We start from the raw sequence: 16042 nt of genomic DNA, 5'->3' as shown, positions 1-16042 counted from the left end.
AAAAATATCCTATGGTAAAGACATAAGCATATCAGAGGCTTTTGAGAATGATTGTAGCTTAGTGAACAACTCTTTCAAATAAATTGGAGCATAACAAATCCAAATGAATATGCAGCAGTGTGCGTATGTAAGTAAGGGTGTGAACTCACAAAGAAATAGTATGAGCATAGCTAATGGCTGCACATTTATTATGTCACTTCAAATGTCTGAGAACTGTGTTTTTAAAAACAGAATGAGTCATCCAGCTTTTCCTTTCTTCATATAAACTGACAACGCAAAGAGGCTGGCCAACGAATTTCATCTTCCATTGCCTTCTGAAAGAGAATACATTTTAAACTAGCTTTTGTATGCAAGAACCAACATAAACCCATGACTGCTCCATACTTCCAGCTGCCTCCCATGTGCTCAATACTAAAACAAACAAACCCAGAAACTACCTCTCCCCCTCTAATCAACAGCATTTCTTCAACCCCATGCATAAGGACTGTACCTGCTGGTGTACCATAGACATAGTGAATCCTATTCCCCCTCCCACATCTGTTCTCAGAGCTTGAAGCAAAATGTTGGCCTGAAACCTAAAGACCATTGCAGGTACTTCAATGGTCCAGGAGCTGCTTAGATCAGAAGAAGTTTCCTTAGCCTAGATTCTTCCAGCCTAAGGTAGAATATACCCTATGGTTCCTTAAAAAACCAGGCACAAAGCATTGCCTAAAGTGGTGTTTAGCTAAGAAAACAAAAGCAACTATGGTATAAGCTGCCGTGAACAAGGCAATGTGATAAGAGCTCATCTTCATCAAATATATGATTTAATCCCTTCGGTCTGTAAGCTACCTAGGGTTGCCAGGTACCCCTTGGTCACTGGTGGGTGGTGTTTGCCAGACCCAAACTGGGAAACTCCTGGAATTTGGGAATAGGACAGGAACCTCAGTGGGTCCATTGCCATAGAGTCCACCCTCCACGCATCCATTTTCTCTAGGGGAACTGTAGTCTGGAGAGGAACTGTAATTCCAGATCCCACCTGGAGGTTGTCAGTCCTAAAGATACCCCCAGTATAGAACAACAAGGAAGCATGTGGCTTTTCTCCATAAGGCCAAACAGTGCAAGGCAGAGCTGTACCAGCTGTATCACTGCACAGGCCATAAATAACACAGCAATATGAATAATGCCCCATATGTAGAATTGCTCATCAGAAATTCCCTGTTCCCTAGAGCAGGGGTAGTCAACCTGTGGTCTTCCAGATGTTCCTGGACTACAATTCCCATGAGCCCCTGCCTGTATTTTTAGGCAGGGGCTCATGGGCATTGTAGTCCATGGACATCTGGAGGACCACAGGTTGACTACTCCTGTCCCTACAGCTTCTTTTATCTGCATGAAACTGCTTCAAAGCAGGCGGTATGTATGAGAGCCCCACTGGAGTTCCTATTTATTTACTAGCTTCAAGCATTATAAAATGCAAACCAACTTAACGTCAAAAGCCGAGGTCCTTTAATGCCGAGGTCTTTTCTCCTCCAATCCCAGTCATCTGTGTACAGGTTTTTCTGTATTTATAGAAAACTGAGTTGATCTAGTGTAGATTATAATAGATTAGGATCTGATCTGGATTAGATTATGAAATATGCAGAAATTGCAGGGGTGGGGCTCCAGTTCATTTGCCGAGCAACGAACTCCCCACTGGATGTTCAGCTGGATGAAATTGGATGCTGCTGTCACAGGATCATGGGGTGGGAGAAGGACCTATAGAACTGGACCCAGCTCTACTGTCCTCTGAACATTTCTTTGGCATTATGGCTGCTGGAACAGATCACCTGACTGGGGAGCAGCATTGTATAACTATATACATGTAGCAGCACTGATGCATATAAGCAAGCAATCTTGCTTATAAAAATCCTAACCACTCTATTCCTTTAAGTGGGTGGTGCTTAAGGTGCTACAGATGCTCAACTAGACTCATTATGCATGGGCCAGAACGCCCAGGCCCTTGGAAGACCCGCGTGAATTAAACACAGGTTCTTCCAGAGTCCCAGGACTCCCGAAGACACAGGCGAGGGCCAGACTGCCCGGGCTCTGTGCATAATTGGAGGAGCCGGGCTTTTGGTTCAGCTCCTCCCCCGACCTATGGCGTCTCTGCAGGGACGCCTCTCACCTCTGCGGGCTCCGCGGCGGCAACGGGGGTGACCCCCCGCCCCCACCATGGTGGGAGAGCAGCGTGCTGCTCCCCACCATCCTGCAGTGGGGGGCCCTGCCCCCACTTCTGCCCCAGCCGCTGCCACTGCTTACCTGCACTCCCGGACCCACATTGCGTGTGTGGGGCCGTTGCACCGGATCAGCTAGCGGAGCTCTGCTGCAATGGCATGGCGGCAGCATGGAGTAGCTGCCCCCATGCATAATGGGTCCTAGAGGGTCATAGCAGAGTCATGGCTAAGGCAGCAGTCTACTCCTTTAATACTGATTCCCAGGTTCTGTAATTAGTTAATGAAGTTTGTCTTATGTTATAATGCATCCTGGATCCTGAATGTTATTCATAAAGAATGTGACAAACATATACAAGCCAAAGTAGGTTACCAGTCTCCAGGTGGAGTTTGCAGATCTCCCACTATTACAACTGACCTCCAGAAAACCAAGACCAGTTTCCATTGTGGTGTAGTGGTTAAGAGCAGCTACTTCTAATCTGGCAAGCTAGGTTTGATTTCCTGCTCCTCCACATGCAGGCACATCAGGACTGTCTCAGCCCCACCTACCTCACAGGGTGCCTGTTATGGGGAGAGGAAGGGAAGGCAATTGGAAGCTGCTTTGAGACTCCGTCGGGCAGGACATTAAAAAGCAGGACATAAAAACCAACTCTTCTTCCCTGGAGCAATTGCTGTTTTGGAGGGTGAAGTCCATGGCATTGTATCCTGCTCTCCCCTCCCCTCACAACCCCCCTCCCCAGTCCACCCTGAGAATCTGCAAGTATTTCCCAACCCAGAGCTGGCAGCCCTACAAAATATCCATTAACTTCAGGTAGAGGCAACTTGCTGCTGACCAATTCTGTGATAAACAAATGCAACCATTGTAAAAGTCACCTGTTGGAGAGTCTAGACTCCTCCACCATCCACTGTCCTTCCATTTCGAGGCTGTAAAAATAATATGCCAAAACAAAAATATTTAAAACAAGAAATAACTCTATGTTGGTATCTACTATATGGCAGAAATGTACTAGAAATTTTGCCTTTAACAGTACCCACTGATACTTTTCATGTGCCTCCTAAGTGAAAAGAATGGAAATAAAGAAGAGTATTGGATCAACAATTAGGACAGCTATGGAGAAACCTAACTGGTTGGTTCAGCAAGAGCTGTGGACATGCGCTCTGCTGGGAGCATTTCAGTTCCTTCAGAGGGGCAATTTCATGCTCAATCTTAGGTTCCAGGGCTCCCTCAGAGCTCAGATCCCTCACTGAGAACAGTTGTGCAGAATTAACGGCTTATTTGGTGGGGGGTTAGGGGCAAATGTAAATGGGAAACAATGGATTTGAATAAATATTAGCCAATGTACAATTCAAAGAATTGAGGCTTTTGAACTCTGGTGCTGGAGAAGACTCTTGCGAGTCCCTTGGACTGCAAGGCGAACAAACCGGTCAGTCCTAGAGGAGATCAGCCCTGACTGCTCTTTAGAAGGCCAGATCCTGAAGATGAAACTCAAATACTTTGGCCACCTCGTGAGAAGGAAGGACTCCCTGGAGAAGAGCCTAATGCTGGGAGCGATCGAGGGCAAAAGAAGAAGGGGACGACAGAGAATGAGGTGGCTGGATGGAGTCACTGAAGCAGTCTGTGCAAACTTAAATGGACTCCGGGGAATGGTAGAGGACAGGAAGGCCTGGAGGATCATTGTCCATGGGGTCGCGATGGGTCGGACACGACTTCGCACATAACAACAACAACATGTGCTGCAGAGCAGATCAATAAAACCCAAACAAGGGGTTAGATCCTAAGAGCTCTTCCAATGAGATCAGGGCCCTGCAGAACCTTAATCAGTTCTGCAGGGCCTGTAAGACGGAGCTGTTCTGCCAGGCGTACAGCTGAGGCCTAGAAAGAACTTCCCAAGGGTGCTGGCTTCCCTGTTCTGAGCATCCATTTGGCAACCGATCATTTCAAGCACTGACTAACCCCCCCCCCCCACTCAACAAAAATCTTAATTGTAAGAGGCAGCTTTTAAAACGTTTTTAAAACCTAAATTTAAACCTATAACTTGATTCGTGTTCTAATGCTATATAAATGTAACTTGTCTGCAGTGGCTGTTTTAAACTTGATATTGCCCACCCTGAGCCAACCAGAGGATATATAAAAATAAATTTATTATTATTATTACTAGGGGCCAAGCACATTGCATTCAGGAATACAACGGGTGCTAGATTACGGGGGTGGAGTGGAAGAACTCTGTCTGCCCTCCCCCCAGGACCTGGAAAGGCTACAGTCAGCTGTTAGGGAACTCACTGGCAAGGGCAGCTCTCATGAAGCAGGGATCTGCAGCCTCAGAGGGAAGTGGAAGGAGGAGGGGGCGGTCAGGGGTGGGGGATGGAAGGCAGTTGGCTGGCCGCTGGACACACAGGCAAGCCGGTTGGAGGAGGTACTCCGGGGTAGGATAGCCGCCCTGAGTAGGTGTTCAGCACTGAGTGGCACTTAAGCCATGAGACATGCTCCTCCTCCAAGGCCTTACCAGAAATTTTAAGTGGAACAGAGTACTTGGTCTCATTTGATTCCCATTCTCTCTGTACTCCCCCTCCATCCTGAACAAGATTGGCACAGGCATATCTCATGACCCCTGGCCTAGCCTTTCAGGGGTGTGAAGAGAGCCTTCCTTCCTTAGGCAGCAGAATAGCTGGTAGGATCCAACCCATTTTCATTTGTTTTAGAACAATAGGCAAAATTATATATAATTTAAACATAAACTATGCCTTTTTCTTTTTTAACATTATAGAAAAAACAGATACCCTGAAAAGAAAAAAGGGTCGTCCCAAGGGATCCAAATAATCCTGTAAAATAAAAGAAGCAAGGCAGAGTTAACAAAACATATCTGAAGATAAGCTATACTTTGATACAAATCAGCAGTTCTGTTAGGCCGTGGGCCACTCCACAGCAGCAAGGTGACTAGAGGATGTGTGAAGCCCCAGGAAGGAAATGGATCCTGCTGCACACAAAGGTGGAAACACTTTTCTTGCCACTGATGATTAGGGTTAGTGGTACAGCCACCCAAACGAGTATGTAACTTGCCAAGCAGCAAGGGACACTGGGAGCTTTCCAGGATGGCATATTTGTTCATGGGGCTTAGGGAGTTCAGCTCTTTTCTAAGGAAAACTGTGGGTTAGGGCAGCAGTCCTAAATCTTACACATGCAGCAGTGGGCTGTATAATACATGTAGCTGTGTGCAGGGATTCTATGCGCCTGGTTAGGGAGCACTGAAAGTAAAATAAAATTAGAAGGGAGTATGGTATCGAGAGTACCCTGTGTTTCTCTACAGAGACACTTCCAGTAATCCTTCTAGAATTCAAAAGGTTCTTTCTGTTGCATGCAAATGTTTACATACTGTGCTGCTCAGTACTCAAGATAAAATACTGATAAAAAGGGCAGTAGCCCCAATCCAAGGAGGAACCAACAAGGGATGCCAGTCCCCAGGTGCGACTTGAGGATCCCTGTTTTTACAGATCATCTCCAGGTGACAGAGATCAGTTCCCCTGGAGATAATGGCTGCTTTGGAGAGTGGACTCCATAGCATTATACTGTGCTGAGGTTTTCCCCTGCCCTCAGTTCCACCTGCTCCTGGCTCCTCCCCAACATCTCCAGGTTGAGAGCCAGTTTGGTGTAGTGGTTAGGAGTGCGGACTTCTAATCTGGCATGCCAGGTTCGATTCTGCACTCCCCCACATGCAGCCAGCTGGGTGACCTTGGGCTCACCACGGCACTGATAAAGCTGTTTTGACCGAGCAGTGATATCAGGGCTCTCTCAGCCTCACCCACCTCACAGGGTGCCTATTGTGGGGAGAGGAAAGGGAAGGCGACTGTAAGCCGCTTTGAGCCTCCTTCAGGTAGAGAAAAGCGGCATATAAAAACCAACTATTCTTCTTCCTCTTCTTCAGGTATTTCCCAATCAAGAGTTTGCAATCCTAGGGCCAACAATAATGCAAACAACAAAGCTGAAAACCAGAATCCATTGGTTTGTTCCACATTACTGTGTTTTTAAATGTACTTAATTATATACTGCCTGTTGTAAGGAGACTCAGGATGGATTGATTACAAAATATAAAGCCTGCAAAAATTCATTCAGTTTCCAAATACCCATAGAGGCACATTAAAAGCCAGGGTTGTTGGAAGCTTATGAGGTAAGCCTTGTTCCTAAGTATATTATTTATACAAATGTCATATGTTCATCTCCACTAGCCCAGTTCTACTCATGTTGCAAGCCCTAATCAGAAGTCCAAGGATGCAGAGATTCCTGAAGAGTCCTGCAAGCACCCTGGCTCTTGTAGATATCTGCATCAGGCTTATGCTTTAGGATGCTTAGGGCTGATCCTGCGTTGAGCAGGGGGTTGGACTAGATGGCCTGTATGGCCCCTTCCAACTCTATGATTCTATGATTCTATGTTGGCATTTTATGAAAGTAAATTTATGAAAGTAAATGCCTTTTTTTTTAAAAGATGCAGTTTAAATATGTCACTGCTTGGAACAGAAACCAAGTGCAAAAGGGTTTCAGAAAGTGTCAGTGTTGGAGTGCCGTGTCCCTTAATGCTAGCTCAGACTTCTAGACTTCAGAGGATGGCAGTAGTCAATAAGACACTTCTCGTACTTTCCCACCGGTCCACTCTGCTGCTGTTCCTTTATTATCCAGACTGTTACCCTTGGGAGTTTCTTCCTTCAGCTACCCCTCCTATTTCCACTCTCTCTTCCTTTGAGATGGAAGGTATGCCCTCTGTCATCTCTCTCTCCATTCCTGTTTTGATAAACATCTAGAAACCTTTAGTTATCTTTCCCCTCAGGCATGGAACTCTTCCAATAAGGAACTTTGATCCCCTTTCTAGAGTAGTATGAACTTATCCCTAAGCAGCAAGGGCATAATTTCACCATGCAGAACCTAACTCCATTTTCAGTAACTTCCAGGAATGTAAACTATATCCCTTAATTAGATGTGCTTTGTGATGGTCTGTGAAGTTCTGAAGGACAGTGCTTTATTTGGGAAAGAGAAAAGTATTCTTTTGCTCCAGGGGCCCAGGGCCATTGTCTAGCCCAGCTTGGAGAGCCAGCTTGGTGTAGTGGTTAAAAATGACAGCTTCTAATCTGCCCCACATGCAGCCAGCTGGGTGGCCTTGAGCTTGCCACAGCACTGATAAAGCTGTTCTGACCGAGCAGTAATATCAGGGCTCTCTCAGCCTCACCCACCTCACAGAGTGTCTGTTGTGGGGAGAGGAAAGGGAAGGCACTTTGAGACTCCTTCGGGCAGTGAAAAGCAGCATATAAGAACCAACTCTTCTTCTTCTAACCCCCTACATTCTCTCTTTGTTCAGCCCTCCCTCCCAGCACCTTCGTTTCCTATCCAATCAGCACAGCCCCCTCTCTCAATCTCTTCCTTCTACTCAGCAATCTTACATTTTCTCCTGCCCAAGCTCAACACCCTAGCTTCTGCCATTGGGTGAGCATAACACATTGCCCATCCCACACCCCACTTTCTGTTTCTTTAACATGGGGTTGCTTTCTAAATCATGTGAGGAAAAGATAGCATAGAATGATTGGAACAGCTTATTGTGGTGAAAACGAATGATGTCAGCATTTTTAGCTTACCTTTTTGGTGAATTCTGCACCAGCTTGATTTCATCATTTCCCCCCTCCCCCCCATGTCCTACAGGGCAGTCTTTCAAAGAATCCAGAAGATTGTTTCAAGCCACTGCATTAGACCAAAGCATTTGAAACACCAAATCACAGGCAGCATTAGAAACAATGGTAAACACTGAATTTACACGTGGGTATTTCTGTGACCAAGCTACATATACTTTGCATGCTTCAGTCACTTTGACATGACACAATCATGCTTTTGAACACAACACCAAGCTCAAATGGAAAAAAATATCCTATTTCTACTGTTGATTTTAAGAGGAATATTTCCTGCTATTCTCTTCTTTTAATTGCAATCCAATCATGAGCCAAAACTGCTAATTAACATGACCCTAGGGGCATTGTTTTGTTTTTTTACAGGACTATGATTGTGATAGTGTCTATCATCTATGGATGCCACCAATTTGGTGACGGGGTATTCTGACTTTAGTGGAAATAGTATGTCCCAGCTGCTGAAGACAATAGTTTGTTCCTGCATATGCATGCTATGTATATAACATGCATATGCGGCCTGGGTATGATTTTTGATGCCTTCTTATCTAGAGATGATTAGGTCAAGAAATAGCGAAGCTGGCATTTTTCCATCTCTGCCAAGCTAAGCTACTAGCGCCCTATCTGTCCCCAGAACACTCTACGCAGGCCTACCCTTGGCTCTAATCCAGAAATTATACCCTTGGCTCTAATCCAGAGCTGCTGCATGATTCCTCACTAGGACACCACATAGGAAGCTATAAGACCTGTATTTTAAAAGCTACTTTGGCTCCCAGCTGAGTACCAGAGTCAGTTCAAGGTTCTAGTACTAAATTTTAAGGCCATACACAGACTGAGACCTGCTACCTAAGGGACCACCTGTCTGAATATGCCTCCTGGAGAACACTCTAGTTGGCTTCGGCCAATTGATTAGTAAGAAATGTGGCTGGCCTCGATCAGCCTGGTGGAATGAGCTCCCAGAGAACATCAGAGCCCTGATGAAACTGAAACAGTTTTGCAGGACCTGCAAGATGGTTCTCTTCCACCAAGCATATGGTTGAGGTCAGTATGTCAGAAAGAACGAAAAAATCATATGAGTCTCCATTGCCAGGATTGGGTTCTCCTCCTATGCTCCTAATTACAAGACCAATTGACAACAATTCTGCTCTAAACTAACATTGTACTATTAGCTTCTATGGGTTTTTAGTGTATTTATTGAACTAATATTTATTACATGGTTTTATTATATATTGTTGCAAGCTGCCCTGAGGTGACTGGCTCAATAGGGACAACCTATGATGGCAACCCTATGAATTAATGCACCTGCATAGGCAGCACTCTTACAAAGTATACAGCAGGCACCAAACATGCTAATCAATAGTAGCCATAGAGCACTTTTTAGCAGGGACTTGCAGTATTGTCATTTTTATTGTGACTTGGTTTGAACAAATGTTAGAAATGGGCTGTGAGAAAAAAAGACAACCATGGATGGACAGGGAAGGGTAAGATGTACAAAAATAAATAAAAGGAGAAATGTAGGAAAGGGGATGCATAATGAATGCGTACTCCTTGTTAAATGCACACATTTTGATCACTGGCACAATGGTGTTTTGTTGCAATGATACTTTAGTGCCACAGAATATTATGAAAGAAATGAGTGCATACTGGATCAAGGAATCGTTTCATTCTTCTTCCTGAGAGCTTTGGAGCAAGGCGCATTAAAGGATGCAGAGGAAAAGACTATAACAAAAAGATAGTGTGAATACTAGCTTATACTAAGATGAGCATCAGAAAAATAACTTTCTAAAGTCTAGACACTAGCTTTGATGTTCCTAACACATCAACTAACCAATTTTTTTTCAAATCAAAAAAATTCACTAGTGTTGTAAGAAATTGCTATCAAAGGTTATTTGAATTTAAGATACAAACCCAAATCCATAAATTACTAAATTAGTTTTGCCATGGGCTTCAAATACTTTACTGTGCCCATATCTATCACAGCACCATTCCTTCTGTGCCCCTCATGTGATAGCAATGCATGGATATTTCCTTCATAGAATCAACAATTTACGCTACAATGTTGTGGGACTACTCAACACACCAATTCAATGCTGGCTGGTCTTTAGGTTGTGTTACCTAAGCAGTCAGAGCCTCTTGTGGCGCAGAGTGGTAAGGCAGCTGTCTGAAAGCTTTGCCCATGAGGCTGGGGGTTCAATCCCAGCAGCCGGCTCAAGGTTGACTCAGCCTTCCATCCTTCCGAGGTCGGTAAAATGAGTACCCAGCTTGCTGCTGGGGGGTAAACTGTAATGACTGGGGAAGGCACTGGCAAACCACCCCGTATTGAGTCTGCCATGAAAACGCTAGAGGGCGTCACCCCAAGGGTCAGACATGACTCGGTGCTTGCACAGGGGATACCTTTACCTTACCTAAGCAGTGAGGGTTGTTAGAAGGAGGCTGTTCATGCTGCAATCCTTTGGACTCTTATTTAAGAGGGAGTCACATGGAACAAAGTAGGACTTACTTCCAGCACACACGAACAGGCTTGGTGTAGAGCCAGTTTGGTGTAGTGGTTAGGAGTGGGGACTTCTAATCTGGCATGCCGGGTTTGATTCTGCGCTCCCCCACATGCAACCAGCTGGGTGACCTTGGGCTCGCCACGGCACTGATAAAACTGTTCTGACCGGGCAGTGATATCAGGGCTCTCTCAGCCTCACCCACCTCACAGGGTGTCTGTTGTGGGGAGAGGAATGGGAAGGCGACTGTAAGCCGCTTTGAGCCTCCTTCGGGTAGGGAAAAGCGGCATATAAGAACCAATTCTTCTTCTTCTTATGCTGTAAATCAGTTTCAGAATATTTCTTGTCATTGTTTTAGACTGAACCATTACAAAAATGGACTGTATGTTTTTGTGAAAAGGTCCATTATTATGGAACTCAATAGAGTTCTACACTACACTGCTTTAAACATGTTTATGGAAAGTTTAGGTTATAAGTGTTTTAAACAAATACCAGAAAGTAGCTAGCCAGCATGTAGATAATTATAATCTTTTGTTGTGGGTAAAATTCTTGACTGTGATCCAGAAAGTTGCTTGTACTTATACTACGTGTTTAATTTTGTTAACATTTTAATTCTTCAACAGCTAATTCACCTCCCTCTGTGCCATATCACAAATGGCTTTTGAAACCAAAAGGGGCTTCCAAAGCAACTTGCTTTGAAGCCTTGATAGTTGGCTGCTTAAATCACACACCTCTAAGCCCCATTGACAGTACAATCCTCTCATCTTTCCAAACTGTTGACTTCAGTGGACTTAGGTGAATGTAACTCTGTTTAGGATTGCACAGTCTGCCTGTTTGATTGGCTTCATGGTCCTTTAGCAATATAAAATATATACTGGGATGCAGTGGAAATTGATGCTTGATGCTAGTTATGCCTTTTGTGGACATATTAAAAAGCTATGAATGACTCTTATTATTTATTGTTCTCTATTATGCTTCATATTATAGTGTATAAAATGTTATATTAAAATACTAACCCCAGCTTTAAGAGGATATGTTGGCTCCTGAGCCCTGGAGTAGTGGAATAAAAACTACATAGAAAGAACTTTTTAGTACACATACTTCAGACAAAAAAAAATCTTGTACATGCAAAGTCTATTTCTAAAATAGGTAAATACTTACTCTTTTATATATTCCTTGAATATTTTCCTAGTGAGGATAATGATGATATAAGTTGATACAATACTTGGCTACCAAAATATTGTAAATTATGAATACAACAATCATTCCTTACCTCATCTATCTGCATGCTATTAAACATGGATTTACAGAGGTTCATAACAGAACTGGAAATCTAAAAGACAAGTGCATATTGTTTAAAAAGTATTTTAGAGGTAAGAAATGGAATCTGGGTCACTTAAAAATTAAATACGAGCTATAGGTACTGAAGTTAATCAACAGGGAATAATGCTATTTTAATCAATGTTGCTTGTTAAAGGAAAGGAACTCAGGGAGGGCAGTAATGATAGATCTGTGGGAATCTTGTATGCAATCCCCATCGCTGTAACCTCCACCATATTATCTGAAAATATGCTGTCTAAAAAGACTGGTTAAGAGAGCAGCGTTCATAATGAACACACCTTTGAGCTAAGATTACTTTGTGTTAAAAACCAAAATGCTACAGGTTGCTAATATGTGGCTCAAGCTGCCCACTACCATTTGCATGAATGATCTTTAACTGTGCCAGTCAAAACAGATTATGGCATCCTTACCTGGGGCTGATCTGACTGTTCTGTCCATTGACTGAAACACAGTGCCAGTCTCTGAAACAGAAGTAAAAAAAAAGAAAAGAAAAAGATAGAGATCCAGGAATTGTATTTAATGATATTTAATTTGAACTTCACTATTCTTGATCTAATGTGAACAGTGCTCCATTTGGAAATATATTAAATACTCTAAAGATAAACACACACGCCAAACATTTCTAGAAGACCGAAAACTTTCAGTATTCTAATATCTTTCATTTTGATATCCAGCAAGTGTTCAAACAGAATAACTAAGATCAGCATCTTTGTGCTCAGCATTTTCACCCTCATCCAGATGTATGCAATCCTGGGATCGCCTAACATCTGTAACTTGACATGCAACAACTAAACCATCACAACATTCCACTTATAGCAAGTGATGGAATCCCTCCACTTTCCATTAACCCCACTAAGGGGGAAAAGGCAACACCAGTAGATCACACCTAAAGAAAATGGAAGATGGGTGGATTTGTAAACAAATGTGACCAGTGAAGCTGTCCTAGACTGAGTGACACTAGTGGTCAACAGGGTCAAGTATTGCCTTCTCCAACTCGTAGTATCTCTCCAAGGTTTCAGACAAAGATCTTCCACTTTACCTGTTACCTATGGATGCCAGAGTATCTAGGTCTAAGGATCAGCACTTTCTGCATCTTGCTTGGTGCAGGAACAAATTTTCTCTGGCCAGGCTCCAGTGGGCAACTCAGCCAGAATGGGGTGAGGTAGGGTAGAAAAACAATGATGTGGCTGAATTATGCACTGGATGTAAAGCAAGAGAGAATTTTAGCTCTTTTCTCTGATGGCTCTATTAATATATATCTATATCTATATCTATATCTATATCTATATCTATATCTATATCTATATCTATATCTATATCTATATCTATATCTATATCTATATCTATATCTATATCCTCCCCTCAGTAGTACTTGAGGATCCAAAGAAAGAAATGTAAAACTTACAAAAATGAACCTTTCCTGCCAGTTATATCTTTACTTGATTATAGAAAGGTTAAGGATACTTTCTCCTATCTCCCTGAAATTTTGGAAATAGTATCTATTCATTAGGGGTGCAGACCCTGAGAATTTTCTTCTCAGTTGAGTAGAGGCAATGCAAATTATATGCAGAAATGGGTATTTATAAAGCTTCGTTGAAACTACTATTGGACTGATATAATTACCTTTACTTTCATTATGAAAGGATCTGACCTATTTATAACTCTAGTCTGAATAAGACTCTAATCTGAATCTAACTCCCCCCAGATCATTTAGATAAAATTTCAGTTTAACTAGAAGAAAGTTTATAAGGTTTAAGATGATTGTAACAGGATATGAAGTCTTTCTTTAGTTCCTATACTCCCAGCATTAGCGCATTTTTTCATGCAGACAATAAGGGGAGGAAATAGTCTTGAATTTGCACTCATAGGATACATGCCAAGAAGCTTCCCCTCTATAATCACAGTTCATTTCACCATTTTTATGGGATCACACATGCTGTCTCATATACATATCTTGCACACACATGGGTTACAAAGTTTAAAATGTTTACCTCATTATTAGGAATGTCTGATTCACTTAGATAGCCAGCAAAAGGTTGAGGAAATCCTGTTAAAATAAAAAAGGAACCTTACAGATGTCATGTTACAAAGCAGAATTATCATGTCAAATATAAATAAATACTTCAAGAAATCTTATGCCAAGTCCTTTGTAAAAAGTAAAAACTAGAACCTTACTTCTAATAGTTGTACTGCCTTTAGAGGGAAGTATAAACTTATATTCAGAGCACGTTTGCATGTGTTTGTGTATGATTCTAAAGAAAAAATGACAATTAAACCAACACCTCTTCTAAACAGACATGACAAAACCATACTTTTAGCTATGGAATTCTTTGTGTATGTGTTTGGGGGGGGGGGGCAGAAGTGGCATGATTCTGATGGCGCCTATTCCCCAGGCTCCCTGCCAGCTAAAAACAACCTGTGTAGATAGATATATACTACTTTCATTTCAGCACCGTGGATAGCGCTATGGGCGACAGCTGGTCCCATCCGGATCAGATATAACTACGTGAAACGCTCTTCTCCGGTCATGTCCCCCTCAGGTGGAGCGAAGATTTAGAACATGTACTTTCTCAACAGTTGGCCTTCGCTCCGTTTTCAGTTTTGTCTTCCTTCAAAGTTTCACTTCCCGCGGAGAAGTCAGAGGAGCGCTAGCGCCCGATTCATACTCCTTACTGGCCAAACTCTCCTTCGAAGACCATAGTACCCAACGCATCTTTCCCACACTGGGAATAAAGAAGTGCATTAGAAAGGTGCGGGTGGGAGAGAAAAGAGAGATCCTGGCTGTTAAGCACTCTTTGACCTCTCCCCCCCCCCCCGACTGCAGGACTGATTGAGCAAGTGTTTTCTGAGATTTTATGGACCTGTCGCTACCTTTCAAGTAAAACAGATTTTTCTGTCACTAAACGTCTGCGTATCAACAGCGATGTTGCAGATCTGAACAAAAGAGGGGAGGTAGAAAAAGTCTCTCTTCCCCCAACAAGATCGTATGTCGACTTCGATTTTGGGGAGAGCAAGAAGCCCCTTTCTCTACCTGAAGAGACCTGGGTCTTACCTGAAGTGAACCGTGCGGTACAAAGGCAGTAGATCACGATCATCAGCGGGAAGGGCGGACGGCGCTGATCCATTTTCATAGGCGAAGGACAAGTTTGGCTCCTCCGGCAGAACTTTGGCATAGCTCCTTCTAGTTGAGGAGGGAGCCAACCTGGTCACTCGCTACCCAGCCGCTCTCTGGCTAGCCCGGCCTAAGAGGCATAGTAATTTGTAAGGAAGTCCGAGGAACCAATCAGCACTTCGCAGGATCCCCGTTTGCTCATTCAGCTTCAAGCTGGGCCTTTATTAAGGAAGCAATTTCAACCCTCCGCGCAAGGCGACTCCAATTAGTCAAGACTCCAAGAAGAAGCGGCAGCAGATTGAAAGATACTGCGAGATGCCGACGACAGGGAGCCGAGGGGAGGGGGAGAGTCCCTTAAAGGAAACAGGATATCCTGCATCCCCCGATCTGCGGAACGTTCTGTGGCTTTCTACGGGGAGCCTAGACCAATTGTGCAAGCAGTACAGCCGACCGGACTTTTACAATGTTTTCTACATAAACGGGAAAGTTGGTTCCCAATCTCCCTTATTAAAAAAAAAAAAGCTGTACAAGCTGCAGTCGTTTTCAGTTTGGGGAAGGGAATGCAGATGGATAGATAGGAAAAAAAAACATATACCAATTAGTAATAATTAGATAATGTCATTTATAGCCACTTGAGACTTTTAGCCTGATGTCATTTAAAATAGACAAAACAATAGGAAGCAAAGTATGCAGAAAGTGCAATCAGATATTAACAGCATGTGTGTAATTTTGCAAATTAACCCCACTTCTTTCACCTGTTTTCTGATGTTGGCTTTAGAATTATCAGTGGGGTCTGCTATAAATATGCAAAAAATAAAATTAGACACATTCAGGTCACTTGTTATTTAAAACCTTGGTCCCCCCCCCAACTTGGACTCCCCCCAACCCATGTTATTTTCGTACCCTTATATGCCCACAGAGAGACACTATTTGTCCTGTTGGGGGGTACACTTTACATTTTACAAACAAGCCAAACAACCACTCCACTATTTCAAGATCAGAAAATAGTCCTAGGGGAAGATCCAACCCCCACTCCCCACCCCCCACCCCCACCCCCCATGCTCCATGGGGACAGTCCTGGGAAGAGCATTATGTGTTAAACTTTCTTCCTTTATCAGAGTTCATCAATAGTTTTAAAAACTCTGTTTTGGGGGGAAATGAGGGGTGTGGGCAAGGGGAGCTGGTTTGATTTTAATAAAAAGAAATAGCTCATAGACACCATGAACAATCTCATGAACAATCCCATGAAC

The 16042-nt window shown here is 43.3% G+C and overlaps 1 protein-coding gene across 4 annotated transcripts; it reads right to left on the bottom strand.

The window, feature by feature from the left end:
* Positions 1–103: 103 nt before the first annotated feature.
* On the bottom strand, positions 104–15226 carry NMS (neuromedin S). Of its 4 annotated transcripts, none has more exons than XM_077343521.1 (9): positions 14733–15226; positions 13672–13727; positions 12091–12141; positions 11613–11672; positions 11501–11527; positions 11356–11409; positions 4968–5009; positions 3063–3113; positions 104–314 (listed from the first exon to the last, which is right to left on the bottom strand). In XM_077343521.1, the coding sequence occupies exons 1-8, from the start codon at positions 14851–14853 to the stop codon at positions 3075–3077; spliced, it is 450 nt and encodes a 149-aa protein (XP_077199636.1). In that variant the 5' UTR covers positions 14854–15226; the 3' UTR covers positions 104–314; positions 3063–3074. The 4 variants fall into 4 exon arrangements, with proteins under 4 accessions (XP_077199636.1, XP_077199637.1, XP_077199638.1 ...); XM_077343522.1 differs by having other exon boundaries at positions 104–311; XM_077343523.1 differs by lacking the exon at positions 11356–11409.
* Positions 15227–16042: the final 816 nt, after the last annotated feature.

Source organism: Paroedura picta, chromosome 6 (genome assembly GCF_049243985.1).
Source record: "Paroedura picta isolate Pp20150507F chromosome 6, Ppicta_v3.0, whole genome shotgun sequence".
Classification (NCBI taxonomy): domain Eukaryota; kingdom Metazoa; phylum Chordata; class Lepidosauria; order Squamata; family Gekkonidae; genus Paroedura; species Paroedura picta.
This window is presented reverse-complemented; position numbering and strand designations above follow the sequence as displayed.